Source organism: Aquarana catesbeiana, linkage group LG03 (genome assembly GCF_042186555.1).
Source record: "Aquarana catesbeiana isolate 2022-GZ linkage group LG03, ASM4218655v1, whole genome shotgun sequence".
In the NCBI taxonomy this organism is placed as follows: Eukaryota; Metazoa; Chordata; class Amphibia; order Anura; family Ranidae; genus Aquarana; species Aquarana catesbeiana.
The window spans coordinates 599,103,903-599,122,092 of NC_133326.1; the positions used below are offsets into that span (position 1 = coordinate 599,103,903).

An 18,190-nucleotide genomic window follows, 5' to 3' on the forward strand; every position below is an offset into this window, starting at 1 on the left:
ATTAACAATAATGGCCCGCATTTTGTGGGAATATTTTGTAGTATAGTGTCCCATAGAAAATGTTGATTCTGAAAGGAAAGTAAAAGTTTTCTGACAAATCTGTTGGGGTGTACTCATTTATGCGCTGCGCTGTATATGCAAAATGTATTCTGCTAGTACAACTGCCAACTCTTTGTGTTGCACAATTCTGTCAGTCTAATGCTTCCAGGTACAAGGGGCTACATAGAGGGATGTATTTAAATGACAGGAGAACAGTCGCACAGAGAATAACTTGGTATTGTGCTATACAGTAACTCAACGAGCAGGCAAATGATGCATACATTTGCAACTGGAAATAGGGGCATCAGCCTTCTGGCTATGCTGTCTCGCAGGGGTGTGTGGATTACAATAGCTGAATAGAATGATTAAAATGTTGACAAGTAAAACAGTTCAACTGTCTAAATCTCAGCTGTGATCACAGTTCTGATTTACATATTAGCAAGCCTCTGGCTTTCTGTACACACTCTACAGCTGGTATTTTTCAATGTTTGGGGTTTGTAGATTGAGAAAAAATGAAGGACGATAGAACATAACTTTAATGAACCTGTCCTCCTAAAAAAGAGCAGTTGAGAGCTCAAATTAGAAGAATCTTAGTTGCTCACAAGTTGTGTTGTGTAAAGCATCTGTGTAAATGTGATATACTATTAATAACAATGAGATGTCACGGGGCAATGATTTTTACTTTGCATCACGTCCCACAAGATTGTTCTTGTTCAAGGTAATATGCTGTAACTTCAGCAATTTGCATGTACTACTCTATCAAGTCTAAACTATGATTGTAATGTGTAGACTCGGGCTACACTGGCCATCTCTTTTCAACTGAGATATTTAACTAATCGATAGCAGTATTCTCATTTGAAGCACCTTTCATCTGATTTACTGAAGAGTTGAAAATGTTCACACAATAAATTAAGTAAATATTCGCTCCAGTTATTCAATTATGTAAAAAGCAAAATTACAGGTTCACCTTTTGAATAATTATATAATTTGCAGACTGTGTAAAGATTCTCAACTCATTATTATCATAATTGAAACCAATGTGCTGTTAATGAGAAGATGGGCAATAAATAGTCAGGCCTCATTCACACAGGTGTAATTAAGCATACACCCGTGCATCAGCATGCGGGCAGTCCCATTCATGTCTATTTTGAGCAGCGGCTGCTGGACACAGCCACTGCTCCCAGTTTAAGATCTGGGCAAGTTTGGGTGCATGTCCCCGTACTCACACTGTCTGCATTCAGGGACACACACCCACAGAGGTGTCAAATTAGGAGCAGTGTCCGTGTAGCCGCTGCTCTTAATAGACATAAACGGGAATGCACCACACAAGGATGTATAGAACACCTGTGCATCCTGTGCAGACAAACACAGCCCTCACACAGGTGCACGGTTAAGTATGCCTGTGTGAACGAGGCCTCAACCCCCGTTCAACTGACAGTTCCAAATTGCATGAAAAGTCACAACCTATTGTTGGCAATAGAACCATTCAAATCAGCGTGACTCCGACTTTGGGGTGCCGCACTGATTTAAAAAAAAAAGGTCTCTGCGCTATTTTTTGCGATTTCAGGTGTGACTTGCATAGACGTCTTTGCATGAAGTGGCACTGATGTCAAGCACCTGATATCTCGCTGACCTCCTACTTTGAAATCATGCTACTTCAATTGAAGTAGCGCGATTTCAAATTAGCATTCAATGTGAACCAGGACTCGGTGGCTGAGCTGCGGTTGTACCACGCCCAAGCCTGCCAACCCAGATTGCAACAGTACAGCCAGAAAGGATTGTACACATGCCACTGCATTTTTATCTCAGGGTGCAGAGTGTGACCGTCGGCACTGCTAAGCAAGGAGCTACACAGGTCATTTAGGCTAAATACACAACAGTGACCAGGGGCGGACACCAGCAAGAATCGATTCCTCTTGTCTCAGTAAAAATCAGTAAAAAAATTAAAAAGTGTTTTTTTTTACTAATCCAATGATGTTGACCTGTTCAAAGGCAAAACTATGATGAGGTAAAAGCAAAGGATAGTAGATAGAGGGCATTTAGAGGCAAACTTTTGTGAACAATGTGAAGGAGATTGGGGTTCAGAGTAAACAATAATTTATTTGTCTCTTGAACAGAGATGTGCAGTAAAGGGAGGCAGAGCCTCACCTGCCATGAACATGAAAAAAAAAAAGAAGATCGAGCTTCAAGGATCGTAGCTCCATGACCTGTGGTCACAGAGACCCCAAATAGGGGGTAGGTAGCCGAAGTCCTAACCCACCACTGGTCAAACTTTGGGGCTCCTTCCACCTATATTTCCGGAGATGCAGGGCTTCTTGTGCAGCCTGTCAGAAGCTACATACAGAGCGGCCAGTTTAGATACAAGCTGGCACACTCTGTTTGCAGCAGACTGAGAAGCTGAGCTCACATTTCCTCTCACTTCTTATCAGAAGCACTGAGCTTATTGGGCAGCTTGGAGCCTTGGACCAATCGTAAAGCATCATTGGAACAAGCTGTCCAATAAAAATGCTGCAGTGGAGGTTGTACTCTCACTGCAGTGCCATAGAAGGGGGCGTGTGACTAAAAGACAAATGCTCCCTTGCAGCCCAGCCCTCTTAACCAGAAGGAAAAAGCATGAGTTTATGGGTATAAGATTTTTCCATAATCCCATGTTTTTCTCACACAGTTAAGAGGGAGAATGAGAATCTGCTGCTGCTGAAAAGGTACTGTTTTAATCAAGCTAAATCATATATTAATTATGCTTGATGTTATAACATAATAATTTACTATTTATCTATTTACTGTGAAATAACTGGTTGGAAGTAATAACTTCAAACTTCAGTAATTTGTCCGTTAAGCCACCTGCTTGAGTACAGTTTTTGAAAATATAGTTACCTATAATTATAACCTATAAATACCTATACATATAGTTACCTTTAATTACCTTAATTTAATTACCTTAAAAACAATATATAATAATTATTTGTATATTACTTAATTATGGTAATTAACCACTTGCCACCCAGGCCAATTCTGACACTTCTCTCCTACATGTAAAAATCATAATTTTTTAACTCAGAACCCCCAAACATTCTAGGGAATAATATGGTGGTTGTTGAAACTTTTTATGTTACACGATATTTGCGCAGCAATTTTTCAAACGCGTTTAAAAAAAAAACTTTTCCATGAATATAAAAAAAACACTAAAGTTGGCCCAATTTTTTTGTATAATGTGAAAGGTGATGTTACGGGGATACTGCTGAGAGATATGCAGCGCAATGTTGATGACCTGGACAACCGGTGGCGCAGGAACAATATCTGAGTCAGAGGCCTGCCTGAATCGGAGGGCCCCGAAGACCTGCAAACCACCCTGCAAACCCTATTCAACGATCTTCTGGGAGACCCCCCTAACAAACACATTGAAATGGATAAAGCACACCTTGCCCTGCTCCCTAAAGGTCCTGCCTCCAAACCCCAAAATGTCATTTACAGAGTTCACTTTTACCCCCTGAAAGAAGATATCATGCACAAGGCCCGCTCCCGGACCTCTCTTGGATTACACTGCAAAAGCACAGGCTCCTCCAACCCCTTCTTCACTCGCTGCAGGAAGAGGACATTGTCTACCGTTGGGGATTCCCTTTCAGCCTCACAGCAAGATGACAAGAATAATCTGCAATGCTACATTATCCGGAAGACCTAGAAGCTTTCTGCGATGTTCTGGCCCCCCCAGCTAAACGCTCCCGTGGTCCAGATACCCCCCCCCCGTAAAGCTGCCAAACAAAAAAATGTCTGACTGAAGCAGGGCCTCCCCCTTTGTCATACCCACTTATGATCCAAACTCCCTCCTGGCTGACATTCCTGGATCACCCTACAGCCTTGCACACTGCTCCCTGATGGCTAAGGTTATGTCATTAAATGTTCACGTTCCAACAGGAAATTACATTCAGAATTCAGGCAGTCGGGGGCAGATATCATCCTAATTTAGGAGACCCACTTTAACAGGGAGGACTCCTGCGCATTCACTTCCAGACACTACCCTCTGGTTTATCAGGCATTTAACCCCCGCAAACGCGCCGGTGTAGCTATTCTTTTTAAACGTGGATCCCCATTCACATGTTCTGAGTCTTTCATTGACCCACCCGGACACTATATTATCTTGCGTACATAACAGCAAAGGGGGTCCCCTAGTGGTGGACTTTTCAGGCACATGTAGCAATCATAAAAGAGGTATACTTGGTACAAATATAATTTATTGAATTAACATAATAAAATATAACAACAACTATAACATCTATTGTTTAGGAATGTAAATCCATCAGTATTACAATCATGTATATACAGAGTTTTGAAGCAGTAATTTTTCATCCGACGCCTTTCGGAGTCAATTAAACTCCTTCCTCAGGGGTATTGTATGCTTTAAATAGTTATTAAACACTGTATTGGCTGACTTGACATTCCATAAAAATTGTGATTAAAAACAGCGACAATGACAAAGTCTGTCTGCCCAGTATGCTCTTGATTCCAAATTGAACAAACATCTATGTGTTGGAGATGATGTAAACAGGTAGAAGTGCACGTCTTGCATAACTCCCCAGTGTGGATTTGTAAGAGCTGGTTTAAAAGAATTGAGGCTCTTTTCAGGGAACTGATATGGAAAGGGGGACAGGCCAGGATACGGCTTCAAGTACTCCAGCTCCCCACTCGGGAAGGGGGGTTTGCTCTTCCCCACCCAGAGCGTTATTTTCTTGCAACTCAATTGCAGCAATTAATGGGGTGCGGGACACCGGAGGGTGGCACTCCGAACGGTAGGCTAATATTGACAAGTGCTCGGCATAATACGCTAATTGAGGCTTTGGAGGCGGACATATTTTATCATGAACCCCCAACAATTAAATTGTTAACTAAGCTCTGGAAAACCGTTAAGAATTTGATGAGGCAAGAGGGGTTTACAGACTACACCCCTATTTGGAATAATCGCAATTTACAGGAAATTCTTAAAATTGGAAAAGCTAGAGGGTGGGAGGTTTGCGGTATTAAAAGGCTAAGACAGCTTTGCTCAGGTAATACTCTTAAAAAATTCCTTGAGTTGGTTAGGGAATTTAAGATCCCGCAGAGTTCCCTTTTTTTATATGGTCAGATGGAACACGCTCTCAGGGCCCAATTCGGAGATCGGCCCCCGGAATGGGAGGAAATGCCCTTTTTTCAAAATGTACTTCAGGTAGTCCCCACTAAGGGGCTAATATCTAAAATCTATGACCAACTAAGCAACTCAGAGAACAGCAGGGGGGTACTTCAGAGGGTAAGAGCTAAATGGGAAGAGGAGTTGAGGGTATTGTCCCAGGAACAATGGAAGAGGATTCTTGAGATGGGGCCCCTGGTGTCAGTGTCCCCCTCACAGAAGATCTTGCATTTGATGCTGCTTAACAGAGCTTATTACACTCCAAAACGGCTCTTCAGGTTCGGTAGAAGGTCCAACGATAGATGCCCCAGGTGTCGGGAGTCTGGGGATCTTATCCACATGATCTGGAGGTGCCCCAAGCTGTTCCGTTACTGGGAGGGGGTGACTAGTAGCCTGGGAGATATTTTTGACACGTCAGTGAAAAGGGAGGAGGTGGAATGCATCTTGGGATATAGAAGGGTAGAGGGGGAGAGGAGGAGCACTACACTGGCAATTTTGAGAAGTTTGTTTCAAGCGAGGAAAATGATAACGCTAAGGTGGCAATCAAAGGATCCCCCGACTGTGAAAGATTGGATAGTTACACTTAGTGATTCCCTGGGCAGGGAGAGATTGGAGTACATTAAGAGAGGGAATCTCCAGGAATTCGATAGAATGTGGAAGCCGTGGGAGGAAAAGGTGGGCTGCCTAAAGGGAAAGGTTGGAGTGTAGTAGAGTGGGCCATTGTTTCAGTATGACAAGCTCGGTAGAAATATAGAATTTTGGCTTGTACCGGCGGATTCAGGGATGGCGGCGACATGCTGTAAATCATTAATTCCTGTGTTTGGGTAGGATTCTGTATAGAGAGTGTATGGGGAAGGAGAGGGGTGGGATTGGGGGAAGGGGAGGGTTGGGGATTATTATGCCTACTTAACGGCCTATCATTGGCTCTTACAGGGGGCTGTGGGTGCGGGGAGCCCACTAGCCCAGCTCCGCCTATGTGGTATCTTTCTCTCTTTTTTTTTTTTCTTTTTTTCTTTTTTTTTGCTTTCATTTTCGCCCTGGCCTTTCTGCGCTTTCTCACCTCGCGTAGGGCTGTGTGTGATACTGCAAACTAGGGCATTTTGGTCAGGGAGAAACAGGATCTGTGTACTTCTGTGGGCTTGTGTTGATAGGTCTGGGCAGCCGAGATTAAGTAATTAGGAACTTTTTTAGTAAGTCATTTAATAAAGCTTTATATAATGTTTGTTGTTTACTTGTTAAATTAAAGTAAAAAGAAAAGAAATCCACAATGATGTGAATCTAAGTAGGCGATAATTAATGAATATTATGCTGATTATGCCCGCTAGTGGTGTTCGCTGACGTGGAAAAAAAAAAAACAGGTAGAAGTGGGTTTTTGTACTCCACCAAGAGTATATATATATGTTGTTCTCTTCAAAAAGAAAAGAAAAGCCCAGGAAATGTGGGCGTAAACTAAATGCTCGAGGCTCCACTGAGGCCGAGAGGCAAATCCTGAAGGTGGCTCAGAAGTTGATGTTCATAGGTGTATATATTGATAGATGACATGAGAGTGAATCGGATCAAGTAGCTGTTCAGGCCGGTAACATCCCGCAGTGTGTGGAGGATTCTATTATCCTGCGTGGACAATGGCAGGCGCAGGCAGTCACCTTTTTCACCCTCTATGCCCCGAATGTCCACCAGATAGCTTTCTAACTAAAGTGTTTGCATGCCTTTTTCGGACACCCAATGAATTCTTAATTGTAGGTGGGGATTTTAACCTATCCCACTCCTTGGTGCTTGATTGCCACGTGGGGAACCCTAGGGTTCGCATACTGGAGCCTCTAGAGACTCAAAACTCTTCCGTCGCATCACTAGGCGCTATGCCCTTTTTGACTCCTGGTGGGTTCTCCACCCCGGGGATCGGTAGTATATGTTTTATTCCGCCCCCACCGTATGCATTCCCGTATTGACTATCTCTTTGTTAATAATGCTACGCTGCACATCACCCATTCCATGCAGATTCTCCAGATCTCCTGGTCTGACCATGCCCCTATCCTGCTTACACTGGATTTAGGTGCCCCTAACCGTAAGCCATGTTATTGGCAGCTGAATACCTTCCTCTTACAACACCTCCCCTCCAAAACAGAATTAGAATCCACACTAAAACTCTACTTTACCGAGAACAACACCCCTTATATATCCTCCTCCACCCTCTGGGAAGCCCATAAGGCAGTTCTCTGAGGTCGCTGTATTGAGCTCACTTCGGCTATGAAAAAAGACGCAAGGGCCACCAAATCACAAGCTGAGAGGGAACTTAGGGCCCTAGAACTTCAGCTACAAACCTCCCCATCCCTTCCCCTAGGGGCCACTAGGCCAAGTAGAAAAGGCCTTGACTAGGCTAAGACAACTGTACTATAAGGGTAATAAGGCCCACTCTCTATTAGCTCGGAAATTGGCTGAACGCTCTCACACAACTACTCCACATCAAATTAAAAACAGACTGGGCTGCCTACTATCTCATCCTCAGGATATTTATATCTTTATACAACAAACCCTCATGAGATCCCTCATGACTCTCCTCCCCCCAAACTAGTTGACCGCATGAACCACTATCTAGAACGGTGTGGAGTCCCCCGACTTCGGGTCTCGGACCTTCTTTTCCTCAACGCACCCATCACGGAGGAGGAACTCATGTCAACCATCAAAACCCTAACTACGAGTAAATCCCCTCGTCCAGACGGTCTCCCCTACGAGTATTATAAATCCTTTCTTCCCCTACTGCTAACGCATATGTGTAAACTCTTTAATGCCTTCCTTCAGCAAACTCCCATTCCCTCAGACATGCAAAGATCATTCCTCACTTTGATATCAAAACCAGACAAAGACCTTTCTTTATGTGCTAGCTATAGGCCTATAGCACTTTTGAATTCTGACCTGAAAATATTTAACAAACTTCTCTCAATTTGCCTGAACGCGATATTACCCTCTTTAATGCACAAAGATCAGGTGGGCTTTGTCCCTCTCTGTCAGGCAGGGGACAACACGAGAAGGGTTATAGACTTAATTGATGTGGTAAACAGGGACGGCCTGGAGTCCTTAGTCCTCGGTCTGGATGCGGAAAAGGCCTTCGACTGCCTTGGCTGGCCTTTCCTGTTTGCCACATTACGCCACTTGGGATTCCAGGGACCCTTTCTGCGGGCTATTCTACACCTCTATACCAACCTTACATCAAGTGAAAACTCCTTTTTCTCTGCCTCCCTCTTTCCTGATTGCTAATGGTACCCGCCAGGGGTGCCCATTCTCACCTCTATTGTTTGCACTATGTGTTGAACCCCTGGCGGCATCCATCCGCTAAAACCCAGACATTCCCCAGAGGGAAGGAGTTTAAACTATCACTGTTCGTGGATGATGTTATACTCACATTAACTCAACCCAGGATCTCCCTACCCAACTTGCATGCTGAACTCGACACCTATAGGTCCCTCTCGGGTTATAAAATAAATGCCACCAAATCGGAGGTGCTTCCAATTAACATCCCAGAAGCTGAAGTGCACCATCTGCAAACGTGTTTCCCCTATAATTGGAAGACCTCAGCCCTGAAATATCTAGGGGTTCATATCACCCCAACCTGTGCCACCTTATATCAAGTGAACTTCCCGCCCCTGTTTCTCTCCATAAGAGATCTACTGCAAAAATGGAAGACCCACCCTTCTGGGGCGAGTGGCCTCTTTGAAGATGACCATTCTCCCTAAACTCCTGTATCTACTCCAGACACTGCCTATCCCCATCCCTTATGCACATTTAATAAAGCTTCAAGCAGATCTGGTACGCTTTGTCTGAAACTGCAGGAGGCACAGGATATCCCGCTCGGTCTTAATGGCGTCCTGCTCCGATGGGGTGCTAGCGTTCCCTAACCCGGTAAAATACTATCAAGCGACCCAACTGCACGCCTTGACCTCCTGGTTCCCTCAATGATCCTATAATAAATGGACAGAGATTGAAAAGATATGGCTCGTGCCTATAAACCCAAATAGCTTACTCTGGAGTGTGAATGCGGAGGTGGACCCTGGTAGGCTTTTGGGGTCTATGTCTCAACTCGGATCGCTCTGGCGCAAAATGTCCCACGAAAATCAGCTTAGCTCAGAAAAGTCGTTGTTGACCTCTTTCCTCTGCAACCCCAAGATGCCTGCTAGTATCACTCACCAGATGTTTTCACCCTGGGCAACGCGGAACTTATTCCACTTTGGTCACCTGGTAGACCCTAGGTCACATAAATTACTGACGTTTACTGAACTCCAGGAAAAATAAGACTTACCTTGCCAGGTGTTTTATGGATATCTATAAATATGCCACTATGCACAATCCTTTGCCCCAAATCTACAATTCTCAGCGCCATCCCCCTTCAAGAACTTAATATTAGAGGTATCTGCACGCCGGGGTCTGATCTCCGACATATACCGGCTACTTAATTCCTACTCTATACCAAATCAGGGTAAACATGCCTACATGCTCCACTGGGAAAAGATAATGGGAGAAGAAATCCCTGAGATGACGTGACAGACGATCTGGTCCCAGGCGGCTAAGAGCTCCTTTTGTATGCTCTACAAGGAGAATGCTTATACAATCTTTTACTTTTGGTACTTGACACCAGATGTACTCCTCGTTATCTACGCCTCTAGCTCTGATCGGTGCTGGCGCTGTCAGGGGGACAAAGGTACCCTCTACCATATTAACTGGAGTTGCCCCATGACAGTGCCCTTCTGGACTGCGACACAGCGCTTGTTGTCCCGCCTCTTTGGGGTACATGTCCCCATGACGCCAAAATTCTTCCTGCTTGGTGTGTCACCACTACAAATAGCCAAACCATCCAAGAAGCTACTTAGACATGTCCTTACAGCTGCACGATGTCTGGTTGCCCTCAACTGGAAGCGGCGCTCCCCACCCTCCCAAGACGCTCTGTACGCCAGAATAAAAGATGTGGAGCTTATAGAAAAAATGACAGCTAGGTTACAGGATAGACTGTAAATGCACGATAAGGTCTGGGAGGAGTGGCATCGCAGAGAGGACCCGCACTGGGCTGATGATTGAGATACTACTTTATTTTGCCATTTCTCCTTTCTTGTCTTACTCCTTCAACTCTGTCTTTCCCCTCTTTCTTTTCTATTTCTTCTTTTATGTTCTTTCTCCTATTCCATAGGTTCTCACCTAGCCTATGTCAAACCTCAATTATTATCTAACAGTTCATAGTTAGTTCATAGTGATTTAGCAATCACTATCACTATAGTTTGTATCTGGCTCTGATACTAGCCAGTGCCTCATCACCAGCCACTGACCTCACCGCACGTCCCTGCTCTTGAAGTAATGCATGATTTTCTTAAATGGGGCCCTATGAGAGAAATGAGAATTGATGTGTTGATTGCATGCTGAAATCAGGAATACATGGTAGCAGTGGTAGGGCTGTCTCCTGGTAATACTCTATCCCTGGGTGAATAGTATTTGAGCAATATTGGGTCTGTCTCCTAATAATACTCTATCTTTGGGTGAAAAGTATTGGAGCATTGTTAGGATTGTCTCCTGGTAATATTTTATCTTTGTGAAATAGTATTGGAGCAGTGGTAGGGCTGTCACCTGATAATGCTTTATCCTTGGGTGAATAGTATTGGAGCAGCATGAGGGCTGTCCCCTGAAGGGACCCTAACCCTGGTAAATTTAGCATGCTTGAATGGGTCAATTACCTAGATTGTTACCCTTGAAATTAGGACCCATTTGCTGGATACCTGACAGAAGTGTGTAAAAAGGTCTTTGAGAAAAAAATGTCTCTCTTTCGCCTTAAAACATTTATTCCTCTCCTTTTTCCCCATTAGTTCAGCCTTGTATTAAGTGATACAAAAATAAAAAAGCATGCTGACAACAATCAATCATATTCCACAACTTCTCTGGGGCAAAAAACAAGAAGAACACTGCCTCTTTTCTTTGCCTCAGTGTTTAACAAGAAGTTTAGTTTTTTTTGCAAAACAAACAAAGATAATTTCTTGACTAATGTTTGACCCAACTGTAGATAATGTTATTTCAAAATTCCATGGTAGAATTAATTATAACCAATAATAACTAACAACTTATTAAGCATTCATTACCAGAGATTTGGTGTAGTTTTTGGCGTCAAAACAAAGACTGATGCCCTACCCCAAGGCTTCCTTTACATTATCCCTCCCTGCAACACTAACACTCACCCTCCCTGAAGCCACCAACCCTATCATTGAACCTCCCTGTTATCTTAAAGGGGTTGGAAACCCTTGTGTTTTTTCACCTTAATGCATTCTATGCATTAAGGTGAAAAAACTTCTGACAGTGACCGGCCCCTTAGCACCCCCGTTTTACTCACCTGACCCCCCTCGATCCCTTGGTGGAGACACGCTGGACCTCTCTGCCCGGGGTTCCTGGCTCTTGATTGGCTAGATTTATAGGAGCGCAGCCATTGGCTCCCGCTGCTGTGAATCAAATCCAATAACATGGGCGCCGGGGGCAGGGCCAAGTCCTACATTCTGTGTCTATGGACGCAAATGCTGGACTCGGGAGCGCACCCGCAAGGTAACTCCCTGGGAGAGCGCCTCTCCTAGGGAGTTATATGGGAGGAGCTGATAGCGCCGCCGGGGGACCCCAGAAGAGGATGATCGGGGCCACTCTGTGCAAAACAAACTGCATATAGAAGGTAAGTATGACATGTTTGTTAATTTAAAAAAAATGAAGCTTTACAATCACTTTAACACTAACCCTCTTTGTAACCCTAACCCTATGTATTTCCAACCCTCATAATAACTCTCCCTGAAACTATAAAGTGAAAGAAAAGCTTAGAATCAAACTATTCCTAAAATGTTCTCTCCACCCTCCTCCTACCTATCCTGTCTAGGCTGTGTGAACAAGATCTGTATACTTTCCTATTTTTAATCCACTCCTGTATGGTCATGTGATCCTGCATCTCTGACTCAGGGAATGCTCGACAAGGACTGGGAATCCCATAATGCAACCAATAGGCTCCTATGACACAATTGCTGTCAGCGCTCCCTCCTTTTCCTTGCAGCCTTTCTTTAACAGCAACCCTCCCCTAATCCCAATCTTAACTCCAACTCTAACTGTAACCTCAATCCTATCACAAATGCTCTTTTAAATAAACCCAACCAGAAATCTTTGGCCTGAGGAGTAACCTTTCTGTGCTAAAAGTACTGGCACTGAAGTCCTACTTTGGTTAACTCCTTTTATAAATGGAAGACCAGCAATTCTCTACTCTAAGACCCCCATATTCTAACCTTCCTGCAACCTGAACACTAACCGTCCCTGTAATCCTCACATTCCCATTAAGCAAACCTCTGTCATGTGGGTCAAAACAACAGGTTTACTTTAAAGAACGTCCTCCCTAACATCACATACTCACCAAACTGTGGACAGGAAACCCAGTATAAGCTTCTAATTGCTGTAGTTGAGCTTACACATGTCTATACTCCCATGTGAAAGTACTGGTCCAATCACCAAGCACCACTGCTGTCATGTGAAAGAATAGGGAATTAAAAAAAAAAATAAGCCTAAATCTAATTATTCTTAAAAATGTTTCTTCCTACCCATCCTGCATAATCACCCTCCTAGGTAGGTGCTAGGTATTAGATAGGTTAGCTTTAGCTTTGTTTTGATAGGCGAATCTAGTTGCCACACTGTAGGCAGTGTGGCTGTTTTTAATCAAAGAAAAAAAAAATCCAGCACCACGATGTCTCAAAAATAAAATATGTACGATTTTATTAAATCCATCCAATAAAAGGAATCAATATCTATAGTAATAAAAAAAAGAGGGAGGGGGTGGACGGATAGGACCCCAAAGTTGTCCTTATCTCAAAAGGAGGGAAGGGTACAGGCTGCAGTATACTCCAAAAATTAAACTTTATTTAAAAATATTTGTGACATAGTTGCAAAAACAATGACAATAAGCAACAGGCATAGTGGTTCCTTTAAAAAATGACAACGTTGTCTGGTTAAAAATATATCGCCGGAATCATGATCATGTTGGTACAACCACAAATCTTAATCATTACTAGCCGGCAGTTTAATTGTATGACTGAAAAGGATATAAGGGGGGGCCGAAGGGAGTCCTGAGAATCCCCTAGGGTACCTGCGTGCCTGCCTTCATGAACCTGACTGTGGGGCCTTTCAAGATAAGGAGAACTTTGGGGTCCTATCCCCCCTCCCTCTTTTTAGTCATTGGTATTGTCTAACCAAAGGTGAACTCCACCCAATACTTGGGTGAGCCGGTACTCCAGTTATCTGATAAGGCACGTAAGACTCATGGTCATCAGGACCCAGACACTTTTTACCTTCTCTTTATGATTGATACGCTTCAGCTTCTTACATAGGCCTTAGTCATAAAGTTTGGCTGTGTTTGGTCTGACAGGCAAAAGCATATTTGGCTCAGTGTACTCAGTGCAACCACAATCTGCTACTTAGGTCTGCTCATTGTGTTCTGCTGCTGCTATGCTGCCTATAGCTCCCTCTGCTTTCCATAAGTTAGTAGAACATTCTGGATCATAGGTGTGGAGCTATGTAGATAGCAGCAAAAATATTGATACAGCCCCAGCCTATCCCAGAAATGGAGGCTCTGATGGCATGATCGGAGACTGTATTTATTCAGAGAACTCAATAAGTTCTGGGTCTTGTCCCAGAGTGGAGGAGTCCAGCCTGGGGGAGGTGCTGAAAGAGACCCCAGGTGGGCGAGAGGAATGCAGAGACCCAGGTGCTTTTGAAGAAGCTGACTGAGGGGAGCTGTTCACCATAGATCTGTCTGGTATCACTGGAGGGCATTCCTAGGAAAATTGGCAAGCGCCAACCATCTGTCCTTGGGCCTTGTGAGTACAGACATTACTGGATCTTGGGGACCTTGTGCTTTACTTACCCCTCTGGTGCATAGTATAGTCAGCTGTGGGTCTATTCAAAGGGGCAACCATCTGTCCTTGGGCCTTGTGAGTACAGGCATTAATGGATCTTGCGGACCTTGTTCTTTTACCTACCCCTCTGGTGCCTAGTATAGTCAGCTGTGGGTCTATTCAAAGGGGACGCTAGCTGGTGGTCCTGAACAGCTCACTTCAGATACTGTCCACTAAAGAAAAGGGTCTTTGCTCTACAAGTTTTACTACTACTTAAGCAAGAAAGGAAGATGTACATAGTTCTTAATTGTAAAGTATCCCACCACTACCCTTATCCCTATCCAAGTTCTCCAAAAATAAAAACAACATCCATTAGACTGGTCATTGAAGAAACAAGCGTAATTGTTGTCTGCACTTGGCTGCTGAAAGTACTGTGTGCCTGGTTGTGGAGCTGAAATTTGGGAAGGCCTGGACAAAATTCCTGCGGCTCCTAGGGGAGTAGCACTTCCCTGTGTCAGTGAGTGGCAGCTGAAGGGGAGAGAAGGGAGCTCTGACAATGTCTGGGCCATGGGTTGTTGAGTACACCCAGAGCCAGAGCTTCAGGATCACGTGACTGGACTGGAGTGGATTAAAATAGGTAAGTACACACATCTTTTTTATGCAGGTTAAGCAGGATAGGTAGGAGGGGGGAGGAAACATTTAGTTAGATTTAGGCTTTTCTTCCACCTTAAGCCAAATCCCTTACATAACGGAAAGGAATGGGTGTTTTCTCTCAGCAGCTAAATGGAGCAACAAGCAAGCCAAGGAAAAGTGCTGCTGGGCAGGGGGGCATCAAAACAAACCTTTTGTTTTGACCTGCGCTGAAAGATACCAAATCCTACTTCATTTAAACACACAAACTGCCATAGCTTTATAGACGCAACTTCAAAACAACTATAAATAAACAGGAAATGGGTTGTAAAAGATTGCAGCACATATTGGGAGACATGCTAAATAAATAACAATGAACACCTACAGCGATGGGGTCCTATATTCAGCTGACACCAAATTGAGTTTGCACAGTGTTTTATCCTCACCTTTCCCCAATCTTTTCATCAATCCAAAAATATAAAAGATATATTAATGCAGGCTTCTGCCATACTTAGACAAAAACACTTTTTTTGTGCACTTATACATAGAATAGACAGGGCTATACGCACTACATATAGATATTTAATGTCTAACATATTCTAATGTATTTGGCTGACTTGACAACTGAATGTCACCTTACATTTCTGATTTAGGTGTGCTTTTTTATCAATAAAATTACATTATTGCCATAAAAAATACAACAGTATTGGCTTGAAATTGAACATATGGCAACAGGACCTAATATGCAAGGCTAAATTTGCTGAGCTTGTAAATTAAAATTATGAAAGAAAATAATCTTAATATTTTATATTATAGTGGAGTAACTATGTTTGTTGGGGCCCCAAAGCAAAATTATTGCAGCACACCCTGTTTCATTTATTTTTTTTTATGTAATAAGTGGGATTGTAGTTGACAAACATTAGGGCCGCAACATTTGGACTGAAAAAAAAAATACAAAATGAAGCAATCGTGAAGCTAGAATCTACATAGGAGCCATTACAGTTGACCATTGAAAACTTGAGATTACAAGAAGCATTGCAAAACAGTAAGAGAATCATGAATGAAACATGTGTTCCATCAAGTATTCAAATAAACAGTACATCTGTTAAATCACCAGCCCACCAAATAGATTAATATGCAGATGATGGTTTGTAGCAGGTTAATTATTTCATTTCTAGGGGGGGGCTTAGGTTATTGCACACCTTAATTGTCATCTTAGTTCCGTGATATGTGGCTGGGTTTTTGCTAAAACTGATTTTCTTACCAAAAAAAACTATATATGTAGTAAAATTATCCAAAATGATTTCCCAGTTGCGTTCATTGCCTGGATAAACCACTATGCAGCTAGATAATACAGAGCACCCTCTTCTGCTGGGATCCATTGGAGAAGCATAGCTTACTAGTCTTGGGCTTGATACAACATACAAACAAAAATTAAAAGCAAGAACACTAAGCAACTGAACAATGCCATATGTATTACAATCATTTGAACAAACATTACATACATTTTTCAAGCAAAGTTGAAGATCTTACTATAGTAAAGAGCCATGTAATGACATTGTAACAAAGTTGTGAGCAAAATTACCTTGTAAACCTTCCCGTAGGCTCCATCACCTAGCTCACTCAAAATTTCCCAAGTCTGTTCTGGATTATTGTCACGTGTGAGCCAAGGACTTTCCACCACATGCTTCTTATCCCCTCCATATCCAAAGAGCTTTAAGATAAACGCCATAATTCAAATTTCAGAGCATTTGTAAGTGTATACTCTGCAGAGCAGCGTGGACAATCTGGCAGAACTATACTTCCTTTCTCTCAGTGAGACACAAGGTGCAGGAAGCTGGGTGATGGGTGACAGAAACCATATATCAAAATATTCCCCTCCTCCTCACCACATCTTCATCAGTGATAAAGCCTTACTAAGGGGGCTGCGTAGGATCAGATTTTGAAAAGTATGTTTCTTCTATTGTTATAACAGCCAACTACTCTTTTCTATTTCTACTGATTATTTATAGAGATCAAAATTTACACCGTAGATCCTTCTCACTCTCTTAATTTTTCTTTTGAGAGGAGAGATGTCATACATGAACACTGTGGTGGCACCTGTAATTGCCATAATATCAAAATGGTAAACTAATACATCTGCCTGAAGTGGGATTCACCAAAAATTGAATAGGTTGAACAAAGGTAGATTTTTAAAAACATTTGCGCAAGTAACTCCAAAACCCAGTAAATTATTTTCATGACTGAACTGGTAACCAGCTCTTTTCAGCCCATTGCTGAAAAAGGAAAGTGGATTACCTTAATGGTTCACTTCCAAAACTAGCTGATCACCTCTGCTGACCAAGTAGTAATTCAATGTACTATATTTATTAAGATTCCATAGTACACAACCATATCGGTATAGCACATCATCAGTGACATAATTCTCCTTCTTAGGGTCAAAGACTGGCCCATACAGCTGAGGAAGCAAATTAATAAGCAGTCCATTTGATCCATTTACTGGTTTATCTTACTCTGGCAATGATGCATTCATTCATCATAGGCAGCAGTAGTTAGATTGTACCTTCATTTCCTTGGAAGGGGTCACCAGTTACTGTGAAGTCTCTGCACAAATTGTTATTATGTACTGGAGCCAACAGAGAGGAATAATCGCTATACTCTAGGTTCAGTTTGACTGTAGTGTTCTCTGTTCTCTATATGTGACAGTGATGTGGAAGTTAGACTAAACTGCTGGAACAAGCTTTAAAAAAAGTCAGGCAACCAGGTTTCAGAAGCAGTTTGTATCATTATGATGGAGAAGTGAACCGTGTCAAATAGAAGTTGTTTGACCTTTGTGTAACACATGCTGGGACTGTATCCGGAACCTTTGGTGTTACCCTCTGACAACTGTCACCTTAGCTTAAGTTTCTTTTCCTTTATTGAGGCTAAAATCGCTTTTCCACTAGATCCAGAGCATGAAATTTTTGTTGACTTTTTCAATAAAATTTGTATTGACCCCTGAGCTAGCTGTGGCCTCTTGAACTTTCTCCAGGCCTGACTTACCATGGTTGTGCCCCTCCAGCCCACCCTAATACTTACCTGAACTCCCTCTCGATCCAGTGATGTGCACGAAAGCTGAGCTTTTCCTGGGTCTCTCATTCCTCACTGGCTGGGACAGCAGTGAGAGCCATTGGCTTCCACTACTGTCAATCACAGCCAGTGAGCCAATGAAGAGAGAGCGGGGGCGGGTCCAAGGTTTATGTGTCTTGTGGAAGCATAGAGCGGGGCTCGGGAGCGAGCCCGCACCAGTGTCTCCAGAGCAAATAGCAGGGCGTGCTATTGAGGGCACTGGCTGAAGAGGAGGAGCTCCGACAGGGGGCCCGAAAAGAGGAGGATCGGGGCTGCTCTGTGCAAAACCACTGCCTAGAACAGGTAAGTATAACATGTTTGTTTGTTTTTTTTGTTTTTTCTTTTAATGAACCTTTAATATCACTTTAGGCTTCAG

General features: G+C 43.1%; 1 protein-coding gene across 1 annotated transcript in view; it reads right to left on the reverse strand.

The window, feature by feature from the left end:
- LOC141133007 (uncharacterized) overlaps positions 1-16,520 on the reverse strand; it is a 164,646-nt gene extending 148,126 nt beyond the window's left edge. The window contains exon 1 of the mRNA XM_073622063.1: positions 16,292-16,520. Coding sequence (XP_073478164.1) covers positions 16,292-16,438 — 147 coding nt within the window. The 5' untranslated portion in view covers positions 16,439-16,520. The remainder of the gene's footprint in view (positions 1-16,291) is intronic.
- Positions 16,521-18,190: the final 1,670 nt, after the last annotated feature.